At 44.3% G+C, this 27,673-nt stretch overlaps 1 protein-coding gene and 1 long non-coding RNA gene across 3 annotated transcripts; one reads left to right on the top strand and one right to left on the bottom strand.

The window, feature by feature from the left end:
* Nucleotides 1-1,086: 1,086 nt before the first annotated feature.
* Nucleotides 1,087-8,353, bottom strand: LOC146586893 (uncharacterized). 2 transcript variants are annotated; one of them, XR_014897750.1, is made up of 4 exons: nucleotides 8,108-8,353; nucleotides 7,172-7,335; nucleotides 4,837-5,478; nucleotides 1,087-1,323 (listed from the first exon to the last, which is right to left on the bottom strand). It is a non-coding gene; the product is annotated as an uncharacterized LOC146586893 (long non-coding RNA). The 2 variants fall into 2 exon arrangements; XR_014897749.1 differs by lacking the exon at nucleotides 1,087-1,323 and having other exon boundaries at nucleotides 4,781-5,478.
* KCNMB4 (potassium calcium-activated channel subfamily M regulatory beta subunit 4) lies at nucleotides 8,176-26,465 on the top strand. Its single transcript, XM_085320561.1, has 3 exons — nucleotides 8,176-8,514; nucleotides 15,719-15,846; nucleotides 25,972-26,465. The coding sequence occupies exons 1-3, from the start codon at nucleotides 8,176-8,178 to the stop codon at nucleotides 26,138-26,140; spliced, it is 636 nt and encodes a 211-aa protein (XP_085176687.1). The 3' UTR covers nucleotides 26,141-26,465.
* Nucleotides 26,466-27,673: the final 1,208 nt, after the last annotated feature.

The raw sequence follows: 27,673 nt of genomic DNA, 5'->3' as shown, positions 1-27,673 counted from the left end.
GACAAAAAAAAAAAGACAAAAAATTAGACAACAAAATTTGCATTGTTCATTGTAGCACTATTGGTAATAAAAAATGTTTGTGCATTTTTATGTGAAGATCCTTCTCGTATTTCATTTGGAAAGATGAGCAAGGTTTGCTTCCTTCATTTTACTTCCCCTTCTGTTTTTGAAAGGCAGTTTTCGCCAAGCTTAATGCAAGAATATCTGACTGTTTAGAAGAAAGATATTGCCGCAATCTCTGGTTAGTTTCCAGAGTTGTGTATTACTGAGCTTCATCTTTCCAGAATGAGCAAAACACTGTCCAGTCTTTGTTACGATTTTGTAATAAATGTGTACATTTTTTTTAAATTTTTGGACATCACATGAATAAAGGTATGTATGTACGAATGTGTATATATTATATATATGACATCTATTTTGGAAAATGTTTGCCCTGCTGTACCTCATTTTTAGGAGGTGTGCATGGATGCAATATATGAAAACGGGACATTCTGGAACTGCTGGTCAGGGGACTACTTTGTCGCCCTGTGCACTAAAGGGCCAGATTTTCAGCAGCCAAGGACATCCATACCCAAGTGAATGTGATGGGACTTAAAGAAGTGAACTGAGACAATTCACTCTGGCTGTTTGAACAGCAGCGTTTCATAGGAAGAGAAAAAAAAAGATCAATCTTGTATTTTCTGACCACATAAAGGCTTCTTCTCTTTGTAATAAAGTAGAAAAGCTCTCCTCACTGCAGTGTTGACTTTGATTTGAGATTGTGAAATTATTTCTTCAACAATGAAAATGGAAAAAAAAACCTGTTGAAGTATTAAAATTATCAAACTGTACAGTGGTTAAGACACTTACCTTGCAGAGTCTTTTTGCTGCTGACAAGTAATTTTATGAGATACATATACTTCTCCACAGTTGGCCAAAAATTTTGGTTAACCTTGCTTTGAATCCAAAAAAAAAAAAAAAAAAGAAAAGGCAAAATTGCAAATTATTTTTATAAATGGGGTTGGGTAACATGTCAAGTGATAGAAGGATGCTTCAAGAATTCATCACAGAAGGAAAACTTGTAAGAAGCTTGATTTACAACAGGTCACAGTTCCAAGCTGGTCTCTTACCACTTAAAGTAGAAGTACGTTTCATCTGATGATCATTACTACTTGAGCTACCTGAACTGGAGCAAACACGAATATGTTGTTTCTGCAAAACATTGTCACTGTTCTCGAAAGTGGAAGAAGAAAATCCCAAACCATTTCAATAGTTCCCTTTTTCTTGACGTGACTGCTCTTTCTCATTCAGCTGCATCCAATGAAGTGAACAGTTTCAGAATACCTGAGGTTACCAAAGCAAGAAAAGACAGCAAAACAATGTCAGTGAATCTTATCTTTTTTTATTATTATTATTAAGTTTTTAACCTCTTTCTCTACATAGTACAAAGCAGCCTACTGGCATTTATCAGATTATGTTTTGCAATTGACCATTAGTGACACTTGTGTTTCTGTATCAGATGTACAGCAACTTTAAATTCTACTTTTTTGTATGTATTTTAAGATGAGAGACATAAACATATAAACCTACTGATTATCATCTTTTTATTACTTAAAGCAAGCTGCTTTCTCAGCTTGAAAGAAGGAATGGTTATAATCTAAATGATGATTAACAAAGCTGAAAAAGATTGTGACTTTTTCTTCAATCAGAACAGATTCAAACATACATCTAACTTTTTTTAAGAAAGAATAATTTTCCAGAAGCTTATTACTCCATGATAAATGTGATATTTCTTACACAGAGGTCTCCCGAGACCTTAGAATGGTTTTTAAGGGTTTCCTAACCAAAATCTACCTCTTTGAATCAGCTGTGATTCTTTCTTTATTTTTTCTTTCTGCTCCATATGGCCAGTCTTATTGAAAGGTATAACAGATACAGTAAATAGAGAAAGATAAGTTGAATTAAAATAAATCTCTTAGTATTAAATACCTTATGATACCTCTAAAAAAAATTAAACTAAAATTGAGAACATAAGTTTTTCAAAAGATTATTTTAATGACATAGCAGCATTCAAGAGTATGATACCTCAAAAATTTGAGATGCTTAAGTTGTAATCCTAGCAAAATTCTCTGCTGTTCGCAAGGAACTGATGATTTACTCCTTCAAAGTGGAAGAACAATCTAGCTCTCACTTGTCCTATTTCCTATGATTAAAGAAGCTTATATGGATACTTTAAAATCTGTGATTTCATTTCACCTTTTCCATTGCTGAAGCAAGAGAAACAGTTTTAACTATAAAACAACATATATAATTGGAAACATATCTTAGCAGGTATTATCACAATAACTAAACAAAAAAACCCACCTTTTTTTCCCTCTCTGAAAGGAAGAAAACCCCAGCACGTTATGTTGTGTTTTAGTGAATCAAACTGGCGATTTCTAAAACTGACAGTTTAAGGCTCTTTCTGTGTTTTTTCCATTCTGCTATCACTATGAATTATGGAAGAGAACAGAATGCTACTTTAAAATATTTTTATTTAAGCTTTTTTTTTCTTTTTGAATTATACTAATATATAACATGCAAGGTAAGTTCTGAATAGTAAAGCCAGCATTCTTGAAAACAAGAAGTAGTACTCGTATTTCTGGCTGTTTCACAAACATTCTCATATTTGTGTCTCACTATTGCATTTTAAGTATTTAAATAACTCAATATTTTTAAACAGCTTCCATTTCTCTGGACAGCCACTAGCCTGGATTTCCAGTGTAAAATGGATTTGATACAGGTTTAGGAATCAAGGAGGGAGGAGGTAAGGACAACACACTCAAGAGTTTTAAAAAACAAAATAAATAAATAAATAAAAAACACCCAGCTGTCCTAATCTCTGCCTTGGTGCCCAGTGCCACAAATACTTAAGCACGTGACTGCCTTCATGTGCCTGGTTGCTCTAACTGAATACACAGGTAACCCAGTGACTCCTGTCAATAGCCACATGGTTAAAACTGCTTGTGAATGACCACAACCTCAGCCACTTAGTGGCAGTTGCACGGTGGGATTTGCGACTGACCCACACCACTGATTCAGACTTGACTTCTATCTGTACAAGGACGTATAATTACATCATTTTGCTTGTTGCAAGTCCCTCCTCTCTCAACCAATATTTTTTGTACTTCAACATTCATGATTGCAGGAAAATAATACTCAACATATAAAATATTTTTATTGTAGTTAAAAAACATTTGTTTTTGGGAATGCTTGCACTGTACTGATAGGCTGTTTTAACCATAACCATTTAACCATAAAAAATAACTTGAAACTATCTTTGGAATGACATAAGCAGTACTGGAAGGCACAGGGGTCTATGCAGCAGTCAGCTGGATATTGCATTGATACGTAGGTGGCAATGGCTGCTGAAGACGGGTATTCAACTCCTAAATAATGTTGCTTTAAAGATATTTATCACCTACAGTTAAAAAACACATTTAGTTTTTAATTCACTCCTAACTGAAAGTATTTTCATGACTGGATATTGACAGAAAGAAAACGTGACACGTTTAAAAGGAGTTTTTAAATGCATAGTTGTAGTGCTAAGTATAATGTAGCTAGACAGTGCTTTTGATTTAAAATACTAAATATAACAAGCAGTTATTTATAAATGAAATTTTGAATGTGCTCTTGTTTTCAAATGCCATATCCATTTGTTCATGTTTTACAGTATTTCCTCTTGCTTAAAAAGCTATGCTTGTAGAATTCAAATTTTGGTAAAGATTGCAGATTGGGGCAAGTAGTTAATCTGAATTGTTAGCTGAAGTCTTCATTATTTGAATAGTACAGGAATTAAAATGGTTTAGCTGCTGTTTTGGTTTCTCCCTACCCTTAATAAGCATCTATAGTCTCATTTCCTCAAATCCAAAAGCTTGCAAGTATATTTAAAAGACTAGAGGAAATGAAGCTACTTTTATTTATTTTAAAATTGCAGTTTGAATTACTTCAGTAAATTCAATTTTACCTTTTAAAACCAGATTATTATTGCAGTTAAAGCTTATTTTTTGAAGGTAAAATTAGAACACATTTAGCAATTGTTTTCAATTCTATTGATTCAATCAACTTCAGAATTAGTAGCGCTGACCGAGCTTGGATCTGTTTCCTAGGCTCTGCATTTTCATTCACATTTCACATACTCCCTTATCAGAATTAATATGCCAATGAGAGACCTAGGTGTATGTCAGCATTTTGCTGCTGAAAATACCAAAGTAGTTTTGTGCAAAAATCACTTTTTGGAACGACTACTTATGTATACATGTTTAGGTATGCATGTACACGCGCAGCCACGCACGCACCCTGTAGTACGGGACCTGTACCTTTAGTAGAGCAGCAAACTGGCCAATTTGTTAGCTGCATCATCCTTCAGCCACCTGTAAATTGATCCTGATCAAGAGCAAATGGAAAGCATCCCAGAGGTGCTCTTGTGGATGCAGACAAGGGTAGGGTTGACCTTGGTTTCTGAGTGCGAGTGTTCCCTTCCCCCTCCCCTCTTAGAGATGTGGGATGAAGTGTGTAAATTCAGGTTTGTGGACAAAGTAAAATGAAAATACATCTACCACTGTAAGTACTGAATTTCCCATAGGCTTTGGGTCACTAAACTTATATCCTCCAAAATGACTTAAAAGATTTCATGAAGACTTTACGAAATTCAGGCAAATTTAGTATTGCGGAAACACTTTATACGCAGTGACTTGAATAGTAACAGAAGTTATGCAAAGACAAATGATTGATAGTTAACATTTTAATAAATGTTCAGACCTTTGTGACTTTTAGTTTGGACAAAGTTAGCAAATTTGTCCTTTCTGGTGAACATACCTGAAATTTTGTAGCTACTCCTCAGTTCTCTCTACAATTCTTTTTGGATAGAGGGTTGGGGTTTTTTCTCCTCACCATGGTGTGTTTGCCAGCTACATGTGATCTTCCTGCCTTCAAAGTCCAAGCTGTTTCCTGTTGGGTGTCACAGAATACTGTGACAATAGGTTTGAAAAAGACATGTTTTAGTTTGTTATTGGTGCTTTTATGGAAGACTCTGCAAGACAGCTCTGTGAGAGGTGTTACGGGGACCATCTCTGGGCCACTATCACAAGAAAACCGGCACGTGGCCTCACGGAGCTCGTTCCAGCCCGCTGCCTGTGCCAGCGTTTGCTTACACAAAGTAATTCTCACACAGAGATTGGTGCGGAGAACCAGTCTCATGGCTCGTTCGTGCTAGACAAGATAGTCTTGTTAATGTACGTTATCCGTGGGGCAGGTGAGTGATGCCCAGCCTTTTAGCTAGGGAGGCGTACAGAGGTACCCGAGGTCCCGGCAGTCTAGAGATACGGATATGCTTCCATCCCATAACCAAGACGGAGGTGCCTTCACCGTGCAACGTGCACGCTGTCTTCTGTTAAGTGATGGGTGTCTTGCTGCTAGCCATAGGTAAGCCTGCGCCTCAGGCACAGGATGGAGAAGGACCTGAAAGAAAGCAATAAGCAATCAGTCTGAATTTCAGTTTTGTGTAGCTCTGTAGATGCTCAAGTTAGTTTCCAGATACATTAGACATTCAGCTCTTCCCACCCTGGTAAATATGATTGTGTGATGTGTGTTTGGATTAATTTACTGGCTTCCAAAGAATGCTCATAACATAAGCCACAATCTGAAAGAACTAAAAAAAACCTGTGGAAATGAAATTTTTTAACTGTTGCACCTCACTGTTGATAGCAGAACTATGTCGTTCTGCTTAACTTAACCTTCTATGCTGATTTTCTTGGCCCTGGTTACTCCTGATACAACCCACGTTCTTGGGTTGCTGACTCCCTGCCTTCAGCAGATGATAGCAGAGCTAAAATCTTTGCAACCAGGCCCTTAGGTACCCTGCTTTACTCTTACAAACCAGCCACTGACGATTACTTATCACTTCTGACTGATCCAAATAGAGTTTCAGTCCTGACTTAGTATTTGCCCAGAACTTTGAAAGCAATGAGGTTGTCTGGTAAATGTCACACATCGTTTCCAGTTAAAATATAGTCTCTCCATCTCCTCAGATCATGGATGCAGATTTTTGTTACCACCAGAAAGACTAACTCTCAAGGCTGCTGTTACCTATACCGCCCAAGCTGTTGGCTTCGTTTCAGTTGATAGTACTTTGCATAAAGGGGACAGCAAAGAATTCAACTAGGTAACAAGTGAATTGAGATTTAACATCAAGCGTTCAAATTGTAAAAATTATGGGAAGTCACAGTTGATATGAACAAAATGCAAGACAATTGAAAAAACAGGGCTGGCCCTTTCCTTTTGGAAGAGGATTCAGGTGGTAGGCAACCAACCTACCCGATCAAAATTTGTGTTTTCGTATGATAAAAACAGAACAGAAAGGTCAACTGTCAAAGACTTCCATCACCAAAAGTGCTAGCAGCAAAGTGTGACTGAAGGGAACGTGTGAACAGAGCCAAGGACGAGCCAAGATGAGTTCTGTTTCTAGTATAAATACCTATCACTGGTAAAACCTGAGACATGCAAGCGTTTCCGAGGCTTACAGCTGGAGTACTTTTTCTGAAAACCTTTAGTAACAGAAATGGGTACTATACAGTAACTAACCTGAGGACAGAGTGGCTGCACATTAGCGCCGCCAAGGATAGTATATATAGTCATAACACAGAGTGGATTCTTAAAAGCCTGCCTGCCAAATGCCACTAACTACTCCATCTGAATAGCTGTTTTTTCAAAGTTTGACATTGTGCTCTGCTTTGCTGCTACAGTGGAGAGGTGATTGGAAAGCCTGGCTGGAAGAAAGGATGATTTCCCGTATCTATTTTTCTATTATTTCTGTTCCATCTTGTCTGCTGTATCATCAGGGTCAGCTATCATCTCAAATGGTCGCATTTTGTTCTACATAATTAACTATGATAAAGACTACAGAATAAAAACACAACTATGAGTTACAGAGCTTCAGTGTTGGAGAGCCTCTTGTATTGCAGGTGCTGTGGCGGGCAATGCTTAGCAATAGCAGGAGTTTATTTGTGACCTGGGTGCGCTTTCTCAACTCTACTGCCTTTCTGCAGACTTGTTTTGAAGACGGCATCTTTTAGGGCTATTTTTTAAAGGTCAGCATCTTGCTGTTAAAAGCAATTCCTGCACAAAACATTTTGACAGTTATCACCTTGCTTACCTTTTATCTTCAAACGATGACGAACGATTCAGCAGCTGGGTCTGTCTGTACTCCCCAAATGTCAGATCTGGGTCTCGGACTGGACAGACCGGAGTGCTCGCACTCCTCGTGGTCTGCTGAGTCACCTAAAAGTCTTGTTGAGGTAGGAGGACATCAGGCCAACCCTGGTACAATGAAAACAGCAGCTGCTTCCTCACTTCCAGAGGATGCATTTCTGTAATTGTGACTCTTACTCCACACAGTCTCTCTAAGCGACTTGCAGAGTTTTGCAGACCGCTGCTCTAATTATGAAATTACCCCGGAGAGCAGACGCACAACTCTTCCCAGCGGCCGGGCCCTGCTCTCCCCACCGTGGCAATGAGGAGGGGGGAGAGCAAAATGTTTTCGTGACCGGACTTCAGCTGCAGCTGCGTGCTGCTCAGCACTGTTTGCTCTGCCCAGCCCGGGTCTGCCTCAGGGAAGTCCTGGGAGCCAGAGCCGCCTGCTTCACCCAAACTTCAGCTGGGTCCGGGGGGGCAGTGGGAGCCGGAGCCCCAGAAAACCTCTCCAGGAAGAGGGAAAAGCCCCCGCACAGCCGCCCCCTCGGGGCTCCCCCCGGAAAGCGGCCGGGGGTGGTGATGGGGGGGGGGGGGGAGAAGCGCAGGGGGTGCGCTGCCCCCCCTCCACCCCCGCTCCGCCGGCCACCCCCGTGGCACGGCGTTAATCCGGAATAGCCATCCCAGGAGCAAATCTCCCGGGCTCGATAATCCTGCTGCAAGCTGTCCCTTGCACCTCAATTAGGTCAGCCTTAAAACTAAATAAATAAATAAATAAATAGAAATCACATTCCTAACCCCTCCTTCCCCCCCCCCTTCTCCCTCCCCCCGTGCCGTCGGCGCCCCGCGCGGGTCTCGTAGCAATGGGGAGGGCGGAGGCGGGGGGCGGTAAGGCGCTTACCTCATGGCAGCGGCTGCCAGGCGGCCCCGACGGCGCGGCCCCGGCGGCGGCGGCGGCGGCCCGCGGCCATGGCGCGGAGCCGCCCGGCCTACGAGTACACGGAGGCGGAGGACAAGAGCATGCGGCTGGGCTTCCTGCTCATCGCCGCCGGGCTCCTGTCGCTGCTGGTGCTGGGCTTCTGCTGGCTGCGCCCGGCGCTGCAGGAGCGGCGCGGCGGCGGCGCCGCCAACTGCACGGTGCTGGCGGTGCGGCAGCTGGGCGAGCGCTTCGCCTGCACCTTCTCGTGCGGCGCCGCCTGCCGCGGCACGGCCCGCTACCCCTGCCTGCAGGTGCTGGTGCGCACCTCGCGCTCCGCCGCCCCCGCGCTCCTCCACGAGGACGAGCGGCAGCTCCGCACCAACCCCAAGGTGAGAGCGCGGCGGGGCCGCGGCGCGGAATCCGCCCCGGGGCGGGGGGGGGGAAAGAAAAAAAAAAAACAACCCTCTCCGCCCGTGGGGGAGAAGAATCTGCCTGCGTGGGGAAAGCCCACCCGCAGGGGGGAGGTCTGCCCGCGGGGGGAAATAATCCCGCCCGCGTAGGGAAAAGCTACCCTTGTGGGGAAAAAAATTCTTCCCCTTGTTGGGGGAGCGGGGGGGGGTGGTGAGAAAAAACGCCCGTGGGAAAATAACCCCGGCGAAACGCGCCCGAGGGATGGATGGCTTGTGCTCGCCGCCGCCTGTGTCCCGCGCTTCCCAGAGCAACCCCCTTCTTTCGGCAAACGGGATGGCAGCTGCCCCCCTGGGGTTGTGCGCTTGGGCCCCGCGGGGGGGGGGGGGTTGGCTGTGTTTAAGTAAAAGCTTTCCTCTGCTATTTTTTTTCTTTTCTTTTTTTTCCCCCCTTTAAATTCCTGTGCTGCCCGTGGGAAGACAGGCTGAGCAAAAGTGTCTTTAAATCTGAAGTTGCGTCTCCTAGTAAAGCGGGATAGTAGGATCACAGAGTGCTTTTTTTTTCTTTTTTCACATGGCAGTTATTTAATTTTTGCCTCCTTTTGCTTTTAACGTTGAGTAAACATCATCTTTACAGCACTTTGACTGAGCAGAGGAGATTTTATTTAGTCGTTTCCAGAAAACTTAAAAAGGAGCAGATCTCCCCCCCCCTCCCCTCGAAAACCCCCTCAGGATGAGGGGCAGGCTGGAGAGGTGGGGAGAGGCAGCGGGGATGCAGCGGGGCAGGTGGTGCTGAGCGCGAGCGGGGGCCCGGGGCTCGCGGGTGGGACGTGCGCCCTTCGGCGGGGGCGCATCTTCCTGGCCAGTCCCCCGTAGCGGGGGCAGCAGCTGAACGAAACAAACTGGGAACGGCTGGGGTTTCTGCTGCGCTTCAGCGGGCAGGCCCGTAAACGAAATTCGGAAACCTGTATTTATCTAACAATTAATAAACAAACCCAAGCCTGCGTGTTGGCAGCGAGCTGTGCTTGTGTGCTTTTACAAACATAATCCATTTATCTCCAGCTCAAGTATTGCACCTTTAGGTGCGGGTTGTTTACTGTAGGATATTGATTGCTGACAGCTGAATCTAATTTGCTAGACCGGACCAAGTAGAAAGGATGTGTTTTTTGATGTAACTACATTCTGGGGTAGTAATTGAATTAAACTAAGTGGAAAAGAACATAGGAAGAAATGCGCTCCACTTGCTTACCTTAAGGAGCTTATGCAAAAGCAATACAAAATAAAACTAAAAGTCACTTAGTTCTCATTGGGAAAACCTGTCCTTTTAGAGGAAGTGAAGTATGTATAGCTGTTGCTTTAGTATATATTCTTTTCTCTAGTTTAATGTCTGTGTAGTTGAGCAGACATTGAGACATATTCTCATTTATTGAGAATAAAATTCTCCTTTTTATTTTTGTCCTGAAGTCTTACTGTCTGCAAAAGCTTTCCAAATTTTGTGCCAGAATAGATTGGTTATAGCAGCAGATTAGGAGTCTGGTGATTTCATTATCTGGATCCCGTACGGATTTATGAATGAAGTTAAGGCGCTTTGTGAGCCCCCCCTTCCGTCCTCGCCTCCTAGCGCACCTGCTTGTGTAAGTGCAATCAGACCCGCTCACACTAGCCAATCCCAACTAACTCGAGGGGAAAAGAGAGAGAGAGAAAAAAAAAAAGAGCAATTTTGGGGGGGATGGGGTTAGAATCTTTCATGCTGTAGAAAAGCTTCCCTTTACGGGGGGCGCCGGGGATGGGTATTTTTCCTGGTAAATCAATGGTGTGAAAAATTCATGTTTCGGGCTCATTACACCATACAACCACACTCAACTGGTTGGCAGCTTCACTCCACCAAAAAGGTCCTCAGCATGTGAGACTGGAAATCTTCCACTTTCTGTAGTGGAGCGGGCTTGCGCAGGGCTGTACCTGTATTAGGAATCTGTCTATTCTAGTGAGGTCTGGCCATAGGAAATCTTTTTTTTTTTTTTTCTTCCTTCCTTTCAAAGATAATCACATCATTGTACAGCTCCAGATTCATTTTGGCTCTTAAAAGATTATAGGGCTGGGTCAGAATTAATCCAGAAATGTAAATATGAAGCACTGCTCACGATTACATTTGCGTACAGCCTGTGCAATTTGTGGAGTTTTTTTTTGTTTGTTTTTCATTGTTGTCTCAGAGGAGGAAATTTCAGTAAATAGAGCCTTTCTTTAGCTGCTTTGATAGCAGTAGTAATCTCTGAGATAAGGTTTCCGGGGATTAATTCCAAAGTCAATTTGTCAGGATTGTCTGGCCATGCGGCGAGTTGATAACGTACACAGCACGGGGGGGCTGGAGTATAGATTTGGTCGGGTAAAATTACCACGGTGTATATCAGCTCCTAATAAATAAAGAAAATGAATATCTGCCTTCTTGCTTTTCCCCCCCCCCCCTTTCTATCTATGGGATTAAGCTTAGCCCCCAGAAGAACTGGGGAGCTGGGAAAGGAGTCAAGAACTTGCCATGCGGGGGGGGGTCTTGTGTTTCCTCCGGAGCTGCTCCAGCTGCTGCAGGTAAATGCCGACGAAGAAACCATACGTTCAGTCACATCCCAGGTGTTCATCTGTGTAACGTAGGCATGGGAAAATCAGACGTGCCCGTCAGCTTCAGCTCCTTCAGTACAGTCTGCGGGAGCAAGAGGGGTTTCTCTATTGACTGATGGGAGCCAACAGGGATTAGCAGAGACTTGGACATCTTTCTTCTCCCCTGCTTCAGTTAGCAAATTAACTTTGTGGCCTGCCTGCTCTAATAGCTGCACACCAAAAGTTAGGAGCCCTGTACTGCAGGGAGTTTAACCTGCATGTAATTCTTCAGAGAGCTTGAGAAATATCGAGAAACAGGATTTGTTGGGAAAGGTAACAACTTTTATCAGACCAACTTAGATATCTTCATGGATGCAATCCTTTCACCTGGTCTGACAAGGACGCAGAAAATTTTAAAAAAAAATGTGAATGCTAGCTGGAAACAGTTGTTCCTTATTTTTGTTCTGCTAGCTTTGTCCTTTTCCTTATTCTGATTATCAGAAAACTTTGCCGTGTTTTCTAAGATCTTGTATTATTCTGGCTGCCTCAAGTTGGGTGAGAGGAATCACAGGTTTTGTCACTGTAGTTTCCTTTTCCTGGTGTCTCTTTCTGTGGTGGGGTGAGTTTGGGTCTGGGGGTCCTTGCCACGGTGCAGGCTGCCGTGAGACCGCTCTAGCGGTCACAGCCAGCTTGTCTCCTGCCACCGTTCCTCGCCAGGGAGGCGGTCGTGGCCTCGCTGCAAGGCACCTCGGTCACCACGGGCTGTCCTCCCTCCCTCCCCCTGCCGTCGGTCCTCCCTGTCTTTGCACAAACACTCGCCGCACCATGTGCCCGGTGATGCCAGGGTTCACTGCTGCACAGCTGGTTTCTGAGAGCTGTCCGTGCTGTGGAGCCCAAAGTCGGTGACTGTATTTCATAACTCACCACCACCCAGGAGGCAAGTCTGGTGTACGGCCCTGGAGTTAAGTCACCTGGAGGCTGAGGCCAGAGACTTTCCTTTTAGTGCTGTCAGTTCATCTCCTGATACACTGGCTTGCTTCTGCTTTGGGTCTTTATGCATGTTCATACTCACGACTTTCTTGGTTTTGGTCTTGTAGCCGTTGTCTTCTGGACTTGAGGCAGGTCCTCTTAGAGCCTATCAAGTCTAGCTTCCTTTTCCTAAAAATGTTATTGGATTAGACAAGAATTAATCTCTGAAAAGTATGAAACCCAAACTGGAACCTAAACCACAACCAGGGCTTCGTACCTCTGTCCCTTCTCCGTGATAGGGAGGAACGCGTGCTCTGATGAAGTGTTCAGAATAACCAGGAATTTTTTTTAGGTATCTTCAGAGACACTGAAGTGTCAACAGACACATGCCAGACACAAAACTTACACAACTCTTTCTGTAAAGATATATTATCTTCTCTCTGACATTCTTACTATATTGAATCCTGAGTCATCTATCCAAATAGTGGCTTTGATTAAAAGAGGAGTATTACTACCTTGATACTGATTTTGAGTTGTGTAACTGAGACTGTATTTGAATTGCACAATAGTTTTATCATTGTTATGATATAGTGTAGGATGTGTGATTACAGAACCATGTACCAGTAGAACTCCTGCAAAAATTTCCATTAGATTTATTCTGAATGTCTAATTTTAAGTGCTATTCTTCATTTTTAAAGTAATATTGAGTGAGACACTTCCACTGAAAATAGATGTTCTTGCTTGAGTTACAAATGAACACCAAGCTTCCTAACTTGCTTTTTAACACTTGGCATTTATTTACTTTTTGATGGTAGGATTTCACGCAGTGTACTGTGGAATTAACCTTTCAGAAACTGGCTCCTCCTCCTCCTCCAAAGCAGGAGGCCATCTACCCAATTCATGTCAGTAAAAGTTGCAACATTATGATTCCCTTTTATCTACATACTGGCTGTGCTTTAGAAAGCGATATGGCTGATCAAGCAAAGTGTCCAAAAAGTATGCTTGGAAAGCTCAGAAAAGAAATCTGTACCACCTACGTGAACCAGGAGGAGTCAAAATAAGCATCAGGTTAGTGGGAGACATACTGGCATCCCAGGGAGACAGACAGGCTTGCTGGTGCTGTCTCTGTGGAGCAAGTGATAATCCAGGTTAGAGCTGGACGTCGGGTGGCCTCAAGGATTGCTTCAAGGCTCTTGACAAATTGAGGAGACACTATGGTTTCAGGGTGACCCATAAGACAAGAATTTCACTTCAGGCAGAGACCACTCCACTTCTCCGGAGCTCCAAGTCTCAGCAGTTTCAAGTAGTGAGGTCCCAATGGTTCATGGGCCCCTGGACCTCTTTCTTGTTCCTGATTTTCACGTGAAGATAATGAGAGAATTGAATGCAGCGTGTTTTCTGTCAGCTGTTGTTGGGATTAATTATGTAAAGCATTGTGTGGAATTTGAGTTACAAGGAGCATATTTATTGTTGTTCCCAACTTCCAGACATAGGTCCCTTGGGTACTGTAAGTGTCCAAGTGCTTCCTTGCACTGTCTTCCTTTGACATGGAGAGAGAGGGAAGTGGTGACTGGGGAAGCTGTTTGTGAGCCCTTTCACATCTTCCAGATCAAGCAGAATTCCTGCCCTGACAAACTCTTTTTAGAAATACCGTTGTACTGAAGTAAAAGCACAGGGGTTGATGGAAAAAAAAAAGTGAAGTTGACACAAGCCTTGTGTGATGGGTCTATCCTCAGAGGCTCTTAGAGTTTGCTGCTTGTCCGTTCAGATGGACAACTCCTGGGCTGCTGAACAGATGTGCTCATGTGTTGGGGGGCACAAGGGAAAAAGAATGTGGTTCGTGCTTCCAAGGTATGGTATCAAGCATTGCAGGCCAAAGAAAATTGTGGAAAATGGAAATAATGGCATGTGAAAGACCCTGAATTCTGTTTGTTTGAAGAATGGTGGTGTTGTTTGTTGTTGTTGTTGTTTTTTGTGTTTTTTTTCCTGTTGTCAGCAGTAGAGGAATCTTTGTTTAGGCTTATCTAAGCAGGGATCTAAACAGCTCTCTGTGCCATGGCCACAGCAGATGTGGGCCCATGTGAAAACAGGGGCGCTAGTCTGTGAAAAAAGGCAAGTTTCTGCTTGACAGCAAAAAGCGAGAATTTGGAGATTGTCCCAGTTCAAAGTATGGAAGCTACTGACAGTATTTTAAAGTGCAGACAGAAGTGGTCAGGTTTTACATGATCAGGCCAATAAAATCCTGAGATTTCTTCTATCTCCCTGGATTGGCAAAGTTTCAAGATGTTCGTGCTGGAGATTGGCATCTAGCTACATACAGCTTGATTTGGTGAGCAGCTAGGGGCGTGGTAGGACTTTGTGAAAACTCGCCAGATGAAAAGTGAGAGGAAAGCACTCTCTAGCCACTCCAACCTTTTTGTCACGGTGATCTTTATTTTCAGGTTAGAGAGGATATATCTCTCCTTGTTATTATGGCTTCTAGATGCTGTGGAGAAACCCTTGCTATCCTCACGTGTGGGGATCCCTATAGGGGTTTCCCATACTCAGCATTTCCTGCTTCCTCACCTTATTTGGGAAGTAGGAGGCTTTCTAGCTACCCTCCCAGCCACTTATTTTGTGCTTGCAGCTTCCTATTTTAAAGAAATTGCAAGTTAGTGCGTGTGCACTTTGGGCCTTGCTGCTCATGCCCCTTCGTGGAGGAAAAGCCATTATACCATGTGAGGATAAGTTAAGCAGTATCACTCAGTTTGGGTTAACCAGACCTCCTTTAATGATCATCTCTATGGATGCTTAAAAATGATAGGAGCAATTGTGCTTGAGCACTGAGATAGTTCCACTACTGAATTTAGCTGAGTATTGATTTTTTTTTCCCCCCAATCTAAATTCCTGGTGGCTAGGAGGGAAGCATGGTGGGTTCTCCAAGACCTAGAGCTGAATGCGTAAAAGCCCAGTCTGAAAGGTACTGAGTCAGCAGAACTTCTCTTGATCACTTTGGACTTTGATGTTTGAGGCTGGGATCTGCAAATAGCTGAACTGCATGCTCAAATCTTGTTGACTTACATGGTGGAAGCAGATACTGAGCCTTTTTGCTACAATGAAGTATTTAGCTTTCTGTGCTTGTTTCCTCATGCTGTAAAACTGGAATAATACCTGTCTTTTACCAACAGATATCAACATCTGGGAAAGTTTATTGGAATATTTTGATTATTTATTAGTCTGGTCCTAAGCAAAACTTTTGATTGCGTGCCTTACTGAAAATAGGAAGTAATTCAAATCCAATCCATGCAGCTGGCCAGAAATACATCAAAATTAAAGTATCATTTCTRCATTCACCATGCAAGACAACAGGGTGTTAAGTGACAGGTTGGTTTGATAAAGGAGCAAATTATGATAAAACCTTTAGTTTGTTTCTAAATGCTCATGGCTTCTTTTCCAGTACATGTAAGCAGTAGCTAACAATTCAAGGAAATTCAAGCTCAATTTTTGTTCTTCATTTCTTTGAAGCTTATACTAATTATTCTTTGTTCATTTTAATAACATTAGTATTATGAGGAAAACACAGAGAAAGTGATGCTTTATGTTCCTGAGTGTAGAAGTAACTCTGTTTTGCAACATATTTTGACAGTGTTCGTACATTCCTCCCTGTGCAAGAGATGATCAGGAGAACTCTGAGAACGTCACGTACAAGCAGAAATACTGGAAAGAGAAAGTGGGTTCGCAACCATTTACTTGCTATTTTAACCAGCACTTAAGGTAAGTAATCACCTACATTTGCACAGGCAGAAGTATTTATGCATCTATTTAGCAGCTGTCCATTGGTTCTGTTTGAAATATGTATGTGTATGTACGTATATGTATATACATATAAACATGCAGCAGTGCTGTCTAGCATATATGCTTTAGGGCAGAACTTTGCAAGACAGTTCTGTCTATTAATGAAAAATACATAAAAAGCAAAAAGGCATCTTTACCACTTGAAGCAAAAATATAAAACTTTGGCAAACTTGCATAAAACATGCCATTCTGTGGGAAAAAAGCATCTTTGTTTTCTTTTCCAACACTCAGATGGCAAACTGCTGACTTGGATATTAATGTTCATTCCCCCAAGGGAAAAGAAATCCTACTGTGTTCATGTGGCCCTGAAGGAAAAAGAGGCCAATAAATATAGTACAAACCTACTCAGGAAATTGTATTCATAGGGGATTAACGAATCAGATACAAAAACTGAACATTTGCAGAATTACCACTTTTTATTCATGCTTTCAGAATGGAAAGTTGTAGCTTAAAGCAACTGACTTCTGTATTGATTCTTCCTTTTACTACCAGTTGTGCTGTGACTTACGTGCGTATCGAGGGTTGTGTGTGTTTTTTTTTCCTTCTGTAAATGGGAAGAAGAGGGAGTTCTCGTCTCCTGCTTGTATCTCTTTCTGGAAATGGTGTATCAGGAATTAAAAGGTGACGTGGTGGCTGGAACTTACTGCAGCATGCAGGCACGCTGGAAGGAGCTCAAGAAAAGAGCAATGAATGTGCTGATAGGTCCATGTTGACTGGCAAGTGGGAAGGAAATATCTAGGATCTCCAGATCAGCCAAGGTTTTGTGGGATTTAGTCTCCAAATCTGAAAGCGTATGACATGTGTTTAATCTGATCAGCCTGAGTAATTCTATTAGAGCTGAGGAGACTGTTTTGGGTAGTGAAGTTGCATAAATGTCTGTAGTGTCAGGACCTAGTGGAAGAAGGGGGTCCCATCCTGCAAGTACTTGGAAGTTATACAGATGAAGGAGGTTTAGGTGGAAATAACACAGTGCTTGTTGATCCAATCCAGGGCTCCATTTGGGAGTGTTGGCATCAGATACTTGGATTTACTAAGGATCACAGGGAGGAAAATGTGGTGCCAGTGTGTGCTAGTACTGAGGAGCTGGGGCAGGGTGGCAGGTGAAGAGGTACCTGACGCTCCTGGGACAACCTCCTGGCTGTTGCGAAGGCTTTGGGTTTGTTCTAGGCTGGCTGTGATTTTCATCCTCTCCCCCCTGAGACCACAGACCTAGGTGGCCTTCACAGGATGACTGTCTGCTCTCTCCTGGCCAGGTCTTTCTGCAGCCATTTCCAGAGGGAAACCAACCGTGCTTTGCAGCAAAAACTGTAGCTGGTTCTCACTGAATGAAGCATCATCGAGAGCCCGCTGAATTTGGACCTGGGCACCAGAGGCTGAAACTTAGGACACTTGTTTATACTACCACGCTGACATGTGTTGACATTAGACCTTGCAATGCGCTTGCTGGGGGCTGCTGGTGCTCATGGTACCAATGCTTAGGTCTACAGACCGGAGCAGAGCGATGGCTTCGTCTGTGCTGGGCTGGCAGGTGCTGCCAAGACCGCACTGCTGAGACCTGTGGCAGCTGCTGCATGAGTGAGGAGCAGAGGGCTGTTGGACACACGGCATCTTCTGCAAGGGACATCACAGACTGAATTCATCGAAGCTAGCATGGCCAGTCTTTGCTGTGAACTGGGGAGAAATAGGAGCATTTCATCTTATCCTAAAATAAATACCAAATATAGGTTAGACGAAACATGCCCTGAGGTGTGGATTATCAGAGGAGCCGAGGGTGGTGTGCTCTGGGGCAGGCACTGCCGTGGCAGCTGTGCAGAGCTGCGTGAGGTGGCTCTCGCGCCACATCTGTGGATGAGGTAGAGGGAAATTTATTGCAAGGTCACATGCGGTCCAGCATCAGCCACATATCTGGGATGATTCAAAAGAATTGTGCAGCTCTCGGACACATTTTTTTCCCTAGCGTTGCTGTGTCCTGTATTGCTAAATGTTATTGCCAAACACTATGGCAGCCTTAAAACACTTTGCCTTTTGCTGATCATACAACAATTTATATACAGCAGAAGCAAGGCTCGCTGCCAAATGTACTTGAAGATAGTCTAAGCTGAAATGTGTACGCCATCTATTTTCTTCTGGAGATAGGAATGAGTGTTGAAATACAAGTCTTGCTGACTAGGAATGTGCTTGCTTAGGTACGCTTTTACAGCTATGATAACTAAACAGCTTGTCAAGCAGGCAAAAACATGAACTGAAGGGAAAATCTGCTGACTTCAAAACAGAAGCGTGCACATTTTCTGTCAGTGCTTTCTGGACTGTGTGGAAGAACTAACTCTTTTATATAAATCTGTATAAAACAGAAGATGGTCGTAGGCTCCTTAGAAAGTGTAGCATTTGCAATATTTAATGTTATCTCTTGAAATAGTAGAACAGAATCCTAGGTAAATGTTTGGGCAATGAATTAACATCTTTTCCTCTTTATGAAACTTAATTCAGTAATGTTCTCAGAATCACTACTTTATGTGGAATTCACTGTTATGTATCTCTTCCCTTTTGTTTGGTGGGGCCCATTTCAATAGTCTTATTTGAATAGCAGAATTAAAAAAGCAATGCAGTTTGCGCACTTCAAATTTAGATGAAGGTGAGAAGCGGACTTGGCAATTTCAGTCATTCTCTGGTAATATAAGTAGAGAGGCCTAGCACAACTAGCTATCCAACATTTATTGTAGGGAACCGAAGCACAACTTAACTTGGAGAGAAAGAGAGAGAGTGTGAGAGAGAACTGCTGAAAGTGGAGGTTTTGCTTTGCCACTGCAGGCGCTCATCTTTAGTGTCCTACTTTTCCCTGGTTAGCTTTGAGTCGAGCGGTGCAGGTTGCATGGGAAAGTTGCTTTTCTGGATCTTTGGTTATGGAGCCTGTTGGTATGATGATACTCCCGCTTTGTAAGGAGACCAGCCCAGCAGAATCCGACTTTTACTAACTGGGAGTACAAAATAAATGACAAATTAAGAAAACATTTCCAGTCTGTTGCCAACATTTTGAGAAGCTGCAAAGCTCTGGTGCTTCTCGGTTTGTGGACCTTGCATTGAGTACTCTAGGGGCCCTCATTTTCTCAAAAGTTGGGATTTAAGTGCATTGCACGCTTATCGCTGGCCGCAGGGAACAAGGGTCGCATCTGCATGTCCCAGGGAGGGAGGCCTGTGGGAACGGCCAGGTGGCGGAGACGCTGTCACTTTATTTCTTCAGGTTAAAGGTCTCATTGACAACAGCAGCAAGAGCAGCAAAAAGAAAGAAACAAAGAGCTCCATCGGCTCGGACCCCTCGGTCTCACGCCATGCTCCTGCATTTGCAGAGACAGGCAGAGCGATGCGTGTCAAGCCATTTCTTACTCGTGTCTCGTTTACGTGGCATTGCTGTATTTTTGCTCGGCATTCATCCAGCGTGGCAGGAACGTGCTGTGGTTTCTCCACAGCAGATGAACCAGCCGTGCTTTGCGCTTCGCTATGTTTGGACGCACAGACTGCTGCGCACAAATTCGCTTGAGATTTGGAGAGTGAGCACTGTCACACGAATAGCAGCCATTCGTACACTACTGAGGTTACCCTGCGGACCGTTTCCCTGGGAATAATTATCTGCAGAAGCCAAAGGCATCCTGGTAGCATTTATAAAGGATGGCATGGGAATCTTGGTTTGCTTTTAGTACTTTACTAAGTTTACTAAATTAATTCCCTCCAATCAGAAGATTGTGTTATTTCTTATCCCTGCTTCTGCTGCGTCACCTGTGGAGCTTTACTCAGGCCAGAGAGGAAAAGGACGTTGTTGTTGCTAAGAGCACAGCCTCAGGAGGCACCGTCCCTGCGCCTAGGCTCCCAGCTGGGCATCGCTGTGTTTTGCAACAACAGGGAAAAAAAAAAAAAAAAAAAAAAAAAAAAAAAAAAAAAAAAAAAAAAAAAAAACGCTAATGAGTATTTGTCATAGTGAAGTTTAAGGCATGTTGAATATCTGTGGGCAAAATAAGCATATACAGATTGCAAAGATCCTTAAATCCAGTTTGCTTTGAATAAAAAGAAGTACTTGTAAGATAGACCCGCCTGTCTCCTCTCTCTGCCGCTGTTGGCCTCCATCCTGCCACATAAATTGCACAGTGTGGCAGGTTTCTCCAAAGCATCTGATGGAGGCCTGCTTTATTCCGGATCTGCTTTGAACAGCTTGGAAGTGCGTAATGGTGAAGTGTTGTATAATGCGACAACTAATCCAGTTAGCCCTGGTGAGAGCCTCATAAGGTCACAACCCTGAGCTCAGAGTCCCGCTAAAAATTAATGCTATTTTCACCTTTTAAAAATGAAGTCAGAATTCCGTCCCTCATCGTCTGTTCAGTGAAAGGGAAGAGTCTGTTTTCGGCGTTCAGGTGGAGACCTCTGCTAGAGGCGGTGTGCGTTCCCAGGACTCGCGGCCCGGAAAGCTGGCGGCGTTGTCAAAGGCTTGCGTGTGGGATTTGGAGGGTTTGTTTTCTTTCCTTTTTCCTTCTTTCCCCCCCCTCTTTGCTCTGGCAGCTGCTGGGCACTGGCATTTTATTCCTTAATGGGCCACCAGGTCTCAGCCGCGTGCGCTGCGTAGGACTAACTCGCTCCCGCGGGGTGACCAGCCCAGGGCACCTTCTCTCCTCTTTTCGCTTGATGCAGGAGCCCGGCTTGAACAAATTAGGGTTTTCTTTTCCCTTTGCCCCCCCTCAGGTCCCTGTCTCGCCCCTGCCACTGTTTGGTGTGTACCAGTAACCTGCGTTAGGAATTTGGGTCCGTCCCCCCGGGGGGCTCTGCGTTGACCGGAGAGAGCTGGCAGCATCGCCAGAAGCAGGGGACGGCCCATAGCCCACGTGTGCCGCTCTTCTGGTCAACGTGTTCGAGAGGAGGTCGTTAACAGAGGACGTCGAGCAAAGATCGGCGTATTAAATACAATGCAGGGAAAAGGCAGCGTCTTTAGTTTGACTTGCCGATTTTCAAGGGGAAAAGCAACAAGTTCTAGCAAAGCTGTGTCCTTGTCATGAGGGTGTTTTCTCTGGGAAAGGGGGCACCTTCCCCTCTTCTGTTTCCAAGCCAAGCAACAGGCCCTCAGGCTCTGGGAGCAGGCAGGTCGTCTTTTTAGAAGTATCAAAAAAGAGGAAACAAAACTTCAGTGGGTGTGACTTCAGTACATGACCATCTTGCGGTGCAAAACAGAAGCATGTACGCTACTGTGTTCTGGTGTCCTGCTAGCTGTTTATTTTTCTTCCCAAGGAAAGGGATTGTTTGCTTGAAAGCCTGAAAATAGGAATTTGTGAAATACTTACCTCTCTCGGCTTTGCTAGCTAACTAGGGCTATGGGAGGCTGGGAGAGCCTCACCCGCCGCAAGCAGATAACCTGCCCAGTCGCTGTGACCTCCGGTGGCGTTGCTGGTTTGTCCCCCCTCCGCCGAACCTAGCGGTTCCTGAGGGATGCCTGATCCACGTCAAAACATATTTCAGAGACAAGTGCAATCTTCCACATTCGGGGAAACGCCTGACCGAGGCTGCAGCTTTCAGGTGGGCCAGGGCCAGGGCCCGGACCTGATTTCCGACGTGCTGCCGCTGCGGGGGCAGCTCCCACCGAGGAGCAGCAGAGCGACGCTGCTGGTGCTAACGCCATCCACCGAGGAGATGGATTGTCATTTTGGTGGAGAGCGGGGATGCAGACAGCGCGAGAAAAAACAGACTCTGAACTGATCAACACCAAAAAGACTAGCCAAAAATGAATTTCTTCTTTCCTGTTTGGCCTTTGTCTTCACTGCACCAAAATGGAGTTGTGTTTCTCTTCTTCTCTGATGGTTGTGGAAGCACAGCCCTCTCTCTGTTCGTTTTGCTGTTTACCTATTACTTACATTTTTTTTCTCTTCTACCTACCACCATACTCTTGTTCTCTCTGTCTATTTCTGTAACCTCATCTGCTGCCTCCTGCCTTCCCTCAGCAGCCCTGTGGCTCCTTTCCATGTTCCTGCTTATCTTGTTTCAGCTGCTGATGAAAATTATGGAATTAGAGGTGGAATTTGGAGGTTTCATCTAGACTTTTCTTCCTCTATGAGGTGTATCTAGCCTTCCTTGGTGGTTGCATTATTTTCCTGGTGCTTCTGGTTTCTGTTTCATGCGTAGGTGATAATTGTTAAAAGGCATGTTCTCCTAAATGTCCAATCGTGTATCTGATTTCTGAATTTCTAGTCTTCTCCTTCGTGACTACAGAACATCTACAGCACAGCCCTGGGAGCCTGGCTCCCACTTTTGAAGCCTGGCTCTGCATCCTCTCATCTCACAGCTCAACTGTTATCATTATATCAGCACTCAGAAGCAACTGTGTAGGGCCACAGAAGTTTAATGGTTCACTGCCAGTGAGTTTGCTTTCCTCTCTTTGTGTCTGACACTGTCCTCCTGTGCTTGCCAAGACAAGTATCTTTGTGTCCACGTTTCTGATTCAAAAATATGCATAGTAGTTCTCTTGAATTAATATAACTTCCCTTCCTATTGCATATGCCTTGGGGCAAAAGCCAAAGATTTTCACTCTAGAATAACAGAACTGTTTCAAAGCACCCTGAACCCTAAGGTGAATTGGTGCAATGCTCCATTCTAATAATGAAATATTAGTGCTGCTAACAGAATATACTGCAGCAAGCTGCTCTAGCAGCTGGGCTACAGCCCATGAACCAGGAGAGGACTGCAGAGTCCTGTGTATTGCTCTGAATATCTTTTACAAGCAGATTTTATTTCTTATCCTTCATTTTTTATTGCAGAATCTCTTGCAAGTTATCTGAGGGTTTTCCCCAGACATTTGGTATTTATGTTACAGATTTCCAAAGACAGCTGCTTTGCCACAACCAGTCCTCTGTCAGGATGCCTAACAGATTCCTTCATAGACTACCATGGTTATGGTAACAGTTTCTTCTGTGCATGATAATTTCTTCAGGAGATGGAGGATAGTTCTTCCAGTCTCATGAGGAAAACAAACTGCCTGGAAGAAGTGAAATCCAGCCTCTGTAGAATAACCTGTTAATTAATCACTGATGACTTTTCTATATTTAGTCCATCTGATTGATTCTGATCCCAGCACCCTTCCCACTCAATATCTTTTCTCCTCATTCTGTTTTTGAGAGATTACAGATCTAGTATAAAATACATGTTTTGGTTGGCACAAAGCATCTGAAAACAAATGAAAACGTGTTTATTCTTCAGATTCGTAGCCAGACGGTCTTCTTGACTCATAGTGCATGCGGTGTGGTCCTGGCTGTTGAGGCAGATAGTTTCTGTACTCAGTTTCTGTTTCTGTACCTCTGTTTCAAAGGAATAAAGCATTCAGTGAAAAAAAAGATGTTGAATCCAGTTGTCTCATTCCCAGAGTCCAGTGCTTTGAGGTTGTGATGACCTCTCCAAGCTTGCAGTGCACTTCCTATAGAGCTGCATGGCTCCCAGGGCTCCAGCATTTCTGTTGCAGAGGAAGTTTCATCCCCTGCAGCCTCTCTTCCAACTACTTTCTCAAACAGTTTGCAAGTCCAGTACAGTGTGCAGTGCACTGGTGGTCACTGGAGTATTTTTGCTATGCTTGTTTCTCTGCCTGCATGGTCTTTCCTGCTTCTGCACCATTCTGCCTTTTGCAAATGCCACCTTAATGCTGTCCTTCATCTCTTCTCTGCTGGGGGGGTGGGGGAGGAGACCACAGCTTTCTGTTATCTCCTGTGGCTGTGGTCTCCATCCCTGCCTTCCTTGCTGATTTTGGAGTGGTTGTGCATCCTGGTGGCTGACAGCCACGTGCTGGCGAGCCAGCAGAGGAGTGATCGTCCCGGAGGATGACTGAGCTCTTCCGTCTCCCAGGTCACCCCCCAGGAGTGCCGGTCTCTCTCCTTGAATTAAGAAGGGCGTCCACTTTCTTAAACGCGGCACCGGTTGTTACTCAATGGAAGTAGTTTTGGGGGACGTGGCCAGGCCCATACGTGTACCCTGAAGAGAGGTGTGAAAGGCAGCAGTAAAACGCTGTGTTCCCTCCTGCAATGCATGAATTACGCAGAAAATCCTGCTGCAGCTGGTAATATCCATGTAAAAACAGCACGCATCCTGCAGCTTCACTAAGGGTCTTTGTAAGCCTCTGACTCTTTTCCAAAAAGGAAACTCTTAAATTACTGAGATGCAGGAGTTAAATTCCTACCTATAATGAGCGTTTATAATTTATTGCTGCTCTGGTTGGCACATATGTTTTCTAATCACCCTTTCTTTTCTCTAATTGACTCTGATTTTCTAGTTTGTTTGTTTTCCCTGTATTTTTGTACTCTCTGATTAGTATTCACTCACAAGAAGTTTAGTTTAAGGGGGGTTTTCTTTGCGGGACTGAGAGGGTTGAACACTGTTTGTGGTCTCTTTGCCGGTTAGCACTCTACTACTCATGGATGATGATACAGTAAAAACAAGGAAAGCCATATTCTTCTTCCTGTGAAAACATTTTCTGTTTGCGTGCTATCATGCATATGCCATAAAGCGGTGAGTTTGTGTGCATAAAATTAATATCATTTTATTCTCTCCCCGTTTTCCCCCACAGGCAATGTTTCCTTAGTGCCGTTTTCTGGTTAGCGGAGAGCAACTGTGGCTGCAGGGCTGTAGTGGCTGGGCACGAGTCTGTTCCCACAGGCACCAGTTTAACGCGGGCTTAGCTCCCAGGAGCCAGGCTGTGCATAGCTTAGGCTGCGGCGTTTATTGCTCTGAGGGACATCGGGTTGTGCTGACAGAGCGATCTGAGACTGAAATGTTCAGCTGAAGTGAGAGCTAGTAGGAGTCTAGACTATGTGTTTTTTCCTAATTTGAAAAAGTTCTGTTTCCTTCCTTTACAGATAGTTTTTCAGCAAGCTACATGTCTCTGGCTCTAGATGGGGGGAAAAAAACAGAAAAGTACAAATGCCAAGAGACTGATTTAATAACTCTATAAAACTGCAGGGAAAGCAGAAAGAACCAGACATGAGGAAAATTTGCCATCAGATTTCCAGACCAATCTTTCAGACTTGGAAGAGGCAGATGGACACCTGATCTTGCAGACATTCGGCCCAGCTGAATTTCCAAGCCTCTTGAGATTCCTCCTCCACCTTGCTGTTCTCCTGCACCCTCCTTCCGTTTCCCCTTGGGGACGAATAAATCGGTCGCAGACCCAAATGTGAATATGTATTCGTTACTGTTGGCACAGGTGTGGGGATCAGATCTTGAGGGGGAGTTTCCCAAAGCGTCCCTTCTCCACCGACTGCAGGAGCGTACTGAAGTCCACTGCAGGGTAGCTGTTTTCAGTACCAAATCACAGCTTATTGATAAATTACCATCCGCTAGGAAGGAGCTGAATTAGGAGAGTCTGATCCTTTAGAGCTGGAGAAAAGTCCTTCCAGGCATATGTTTTATTCCTGCCTGCTGGCATAGCTGTGCTAGCTCCAACCATCAGATCAGATGCACAGAAAGTGCTGAAGTGCAGGGAAAAGGCTGGCTCCTTGTCCGGATCCAGGCTGCAGCCAAGACTCTCTGCAGGACCCTCCCCATGCCTCATGGATATAGCAAAACTCAGAGTTGAAAGGGAAGACCTAACTGCACTTTAAATTCATGGAGCAGTTTCTGATGCCATTTGAGGCAGATAAGTATAATTGCTATCTTGTATGTTTTCATTTGAGCGATTTTTCAGTCGTCAGCCTGATATTGTATCGCTCACTGCTGTATGTGATTACCATGACCCCAAGAAGACCTGAAGTACTAACTTTTTTTATTTTTTTTTAATCTGAATGAACTTTTTAGTCTATAAACACTTCAAATGAAATACTCGAGTGGCCTGCCGTGACTGCTGATGATAGCTTGGCAAACAAAAGCGATGAATGAAAGAGAGCAGTCCACTTAATCATTTTCTAACACCACTGCAAATAAAATGCCTTCATTGTTTTCATGGCAGATGCCTTGCACTTATGATGAATTAGCAATGTCGAGTTGATTTATTTCTTTTTTCTTTTTTTTCTCCTCTCCCATTCCTCCTCCTTGCAGGCCGGATGACGTAATGCTGAAGCGCACCCACGACGAGACTGTGCTCTTGCACTGCTTCCTCTGGCCCCTGGTGACGCTCGTGGTCGGGGTCCTCATCGTGGTCCTGACCATCTGCGCGAAGAGCTTGGCTGTGAAAGCGGAGGCAATAAAAAAGAGGAAGCATGCGTAAACAGAAGAGCAGCTGAAGGGAAGGAAAAAGTTGCAAGGAAGTCGCAAGCGGGGAAACTCGACACACCTGCGCTTCTCCGGGGTGCCCAGATGTGCTTGTTTCCAGTGTCGCAGCTGATCGTGGAGCTGCTGTTGCCTGAGGATTAGTCGTGGGAGACCGCCCTATGAAATGTCAGCTCATTGCTGCTTCTGCTGTGACAATAAATAAGTATACTCCACCGAAAGAACCTACACCGTACCAAACGCGCCGTACTCTATTACTCTTGAACAACAGCTACCCGGGCATTGAGAGACAGTTTCTGAAAATCCCCAATTTCATCTCTGCAAAGTGATCTTTACTATTGTTTCATATTAAATATTTAAATATTTAACTTTATGATAGACTGTATTTCCAAATAATGGAAGTTGGTTGTTTGATTTTTTTTTTTACCTTTGTTTTTTTAAAAAAAGCTTTAAGATAAAAATAACACTGTGCTGATTTGGAGGGTTTTTTTTTCACTGTATAGAACTTCACTTTAAAATTCAAACTTTAACTTCTGTCTAAACAAAATCCTTCATCATCAACTGCTCACTGTGAAGAAATGTAACGATCTCTTAGAAATACTCTCTCAAAACCCCAAACTTCATGTTTATTGGATAAAGGGTGATTAAATACCGGATCTAATTTTATTGCCTCAGTGGTATTCAGTCCCTACAGCTTCTCTTGTCCTCACTCGGTTATCCTCTGCCAAAACACTCTCTAGCTTTAAGGAGCAGGGACTGGATTTGAAGGGTTTCCACCTAAATAAGTTTTACCGGGGATTTTCTCCAAGTTGCGGAGCGATGTTTCTGCGTGCTCGCTTACAGGTGGCTGTGAACGGTGGTGTCGCTTCCTGCGGCGGCGTTTAAGCCGGCCCGACCTCTCCCAGAGGATGCTCTAGGAGGCGGCTCTGCGGGGCCGGCGGAGGAGAAAAGCCGCGCGGATCGCTCGGGAAAACGAGTCCCTCAGCCCGGGCTAACGTCGAAGCTTCCTGACCTGTGTTAACGATCCTGCAACTCCAAACGTACCGTTCGCGGCGTTAATCTCTATCTCTGTTCTTCGTACTGCTTTAAATACTTTGTGCTTCGCTGCCTTCTTAACACGTAGGAAAGGCATTTCCTGAGGATGGAAAAGTGATGGGTTTGAAAGCCTGTAACCTTCGTTGTCAAAAAACGTAGCAGCAAACCTGTTTGTATTGCCCTGTGTACGTCTCGGAGGAATCACATTATACGTTTAAGGATTGGTTTCTGTGAGGCTTTTTATTCTGTAAACTTGTCTACAGCGGAGACCGTGGGGCCCAGTGACTAGAAGACTCCGCTCTCCTGCTTACTTCCCATACGACTTCTGGAGAGGTGTCTGGTCCCAAAGGAAGTTAAGGAGATCTCCTTGCAGAGCCAGGGATTCGATGTTTCTGCTTTAGTCACTCTGTACGAACGAGCAGATTAATATCAGTTGCACCCGGTAAAGCGCTTTCATGTCTGTGGATGAAAAATGCTGCTTGTATGGGGAAAAAAA

This window comes from Rhea americana, unplaced genomic scaffold, assembly GCF_003343005.1.
Source record: "Rhea americana isolate MKP2758 unplaced genomic scaffold, rheAme1 scaffold_64, whole genome shotgun sequence".
Classification (NCBI taxonomy): Eukaryota; Metazoa; Chordata; class Aves; order Rheiformes; family Rheidae; genus Rhea; species Rhea americana.
The sequence above is the reverse complement of the archived record's forward strand: the minus strand, read 5'-3'. Positions and strand labels throughout refer to the sequence as shown.

Excerpts from the sequence above, each read along its gene's own strand:
- KCNMB4 (XM_085320561.1), top strand. The coding sequence starts at position 8,176 with ATGGCGCGGAGCCGCCCGGCCTACGAGTACACGGAGGCGGAGGACAAG. Across the intron at positions 8,515-15,718 it reads AGCTCCGCACCAACCCCAAG|TGTTCGTACATTCCTCCCTG; the intron begins GTGAGAGCGCGG and ends ATATTTTGACAG. Across the intron at positions 15,847-25,971 it reads TATTTTAACCAGCACTTAAG|GCCGGATGACGTAATGCTGA; the intron begins GTAAGTAATCAC and ends TCCTCCTTGCAG.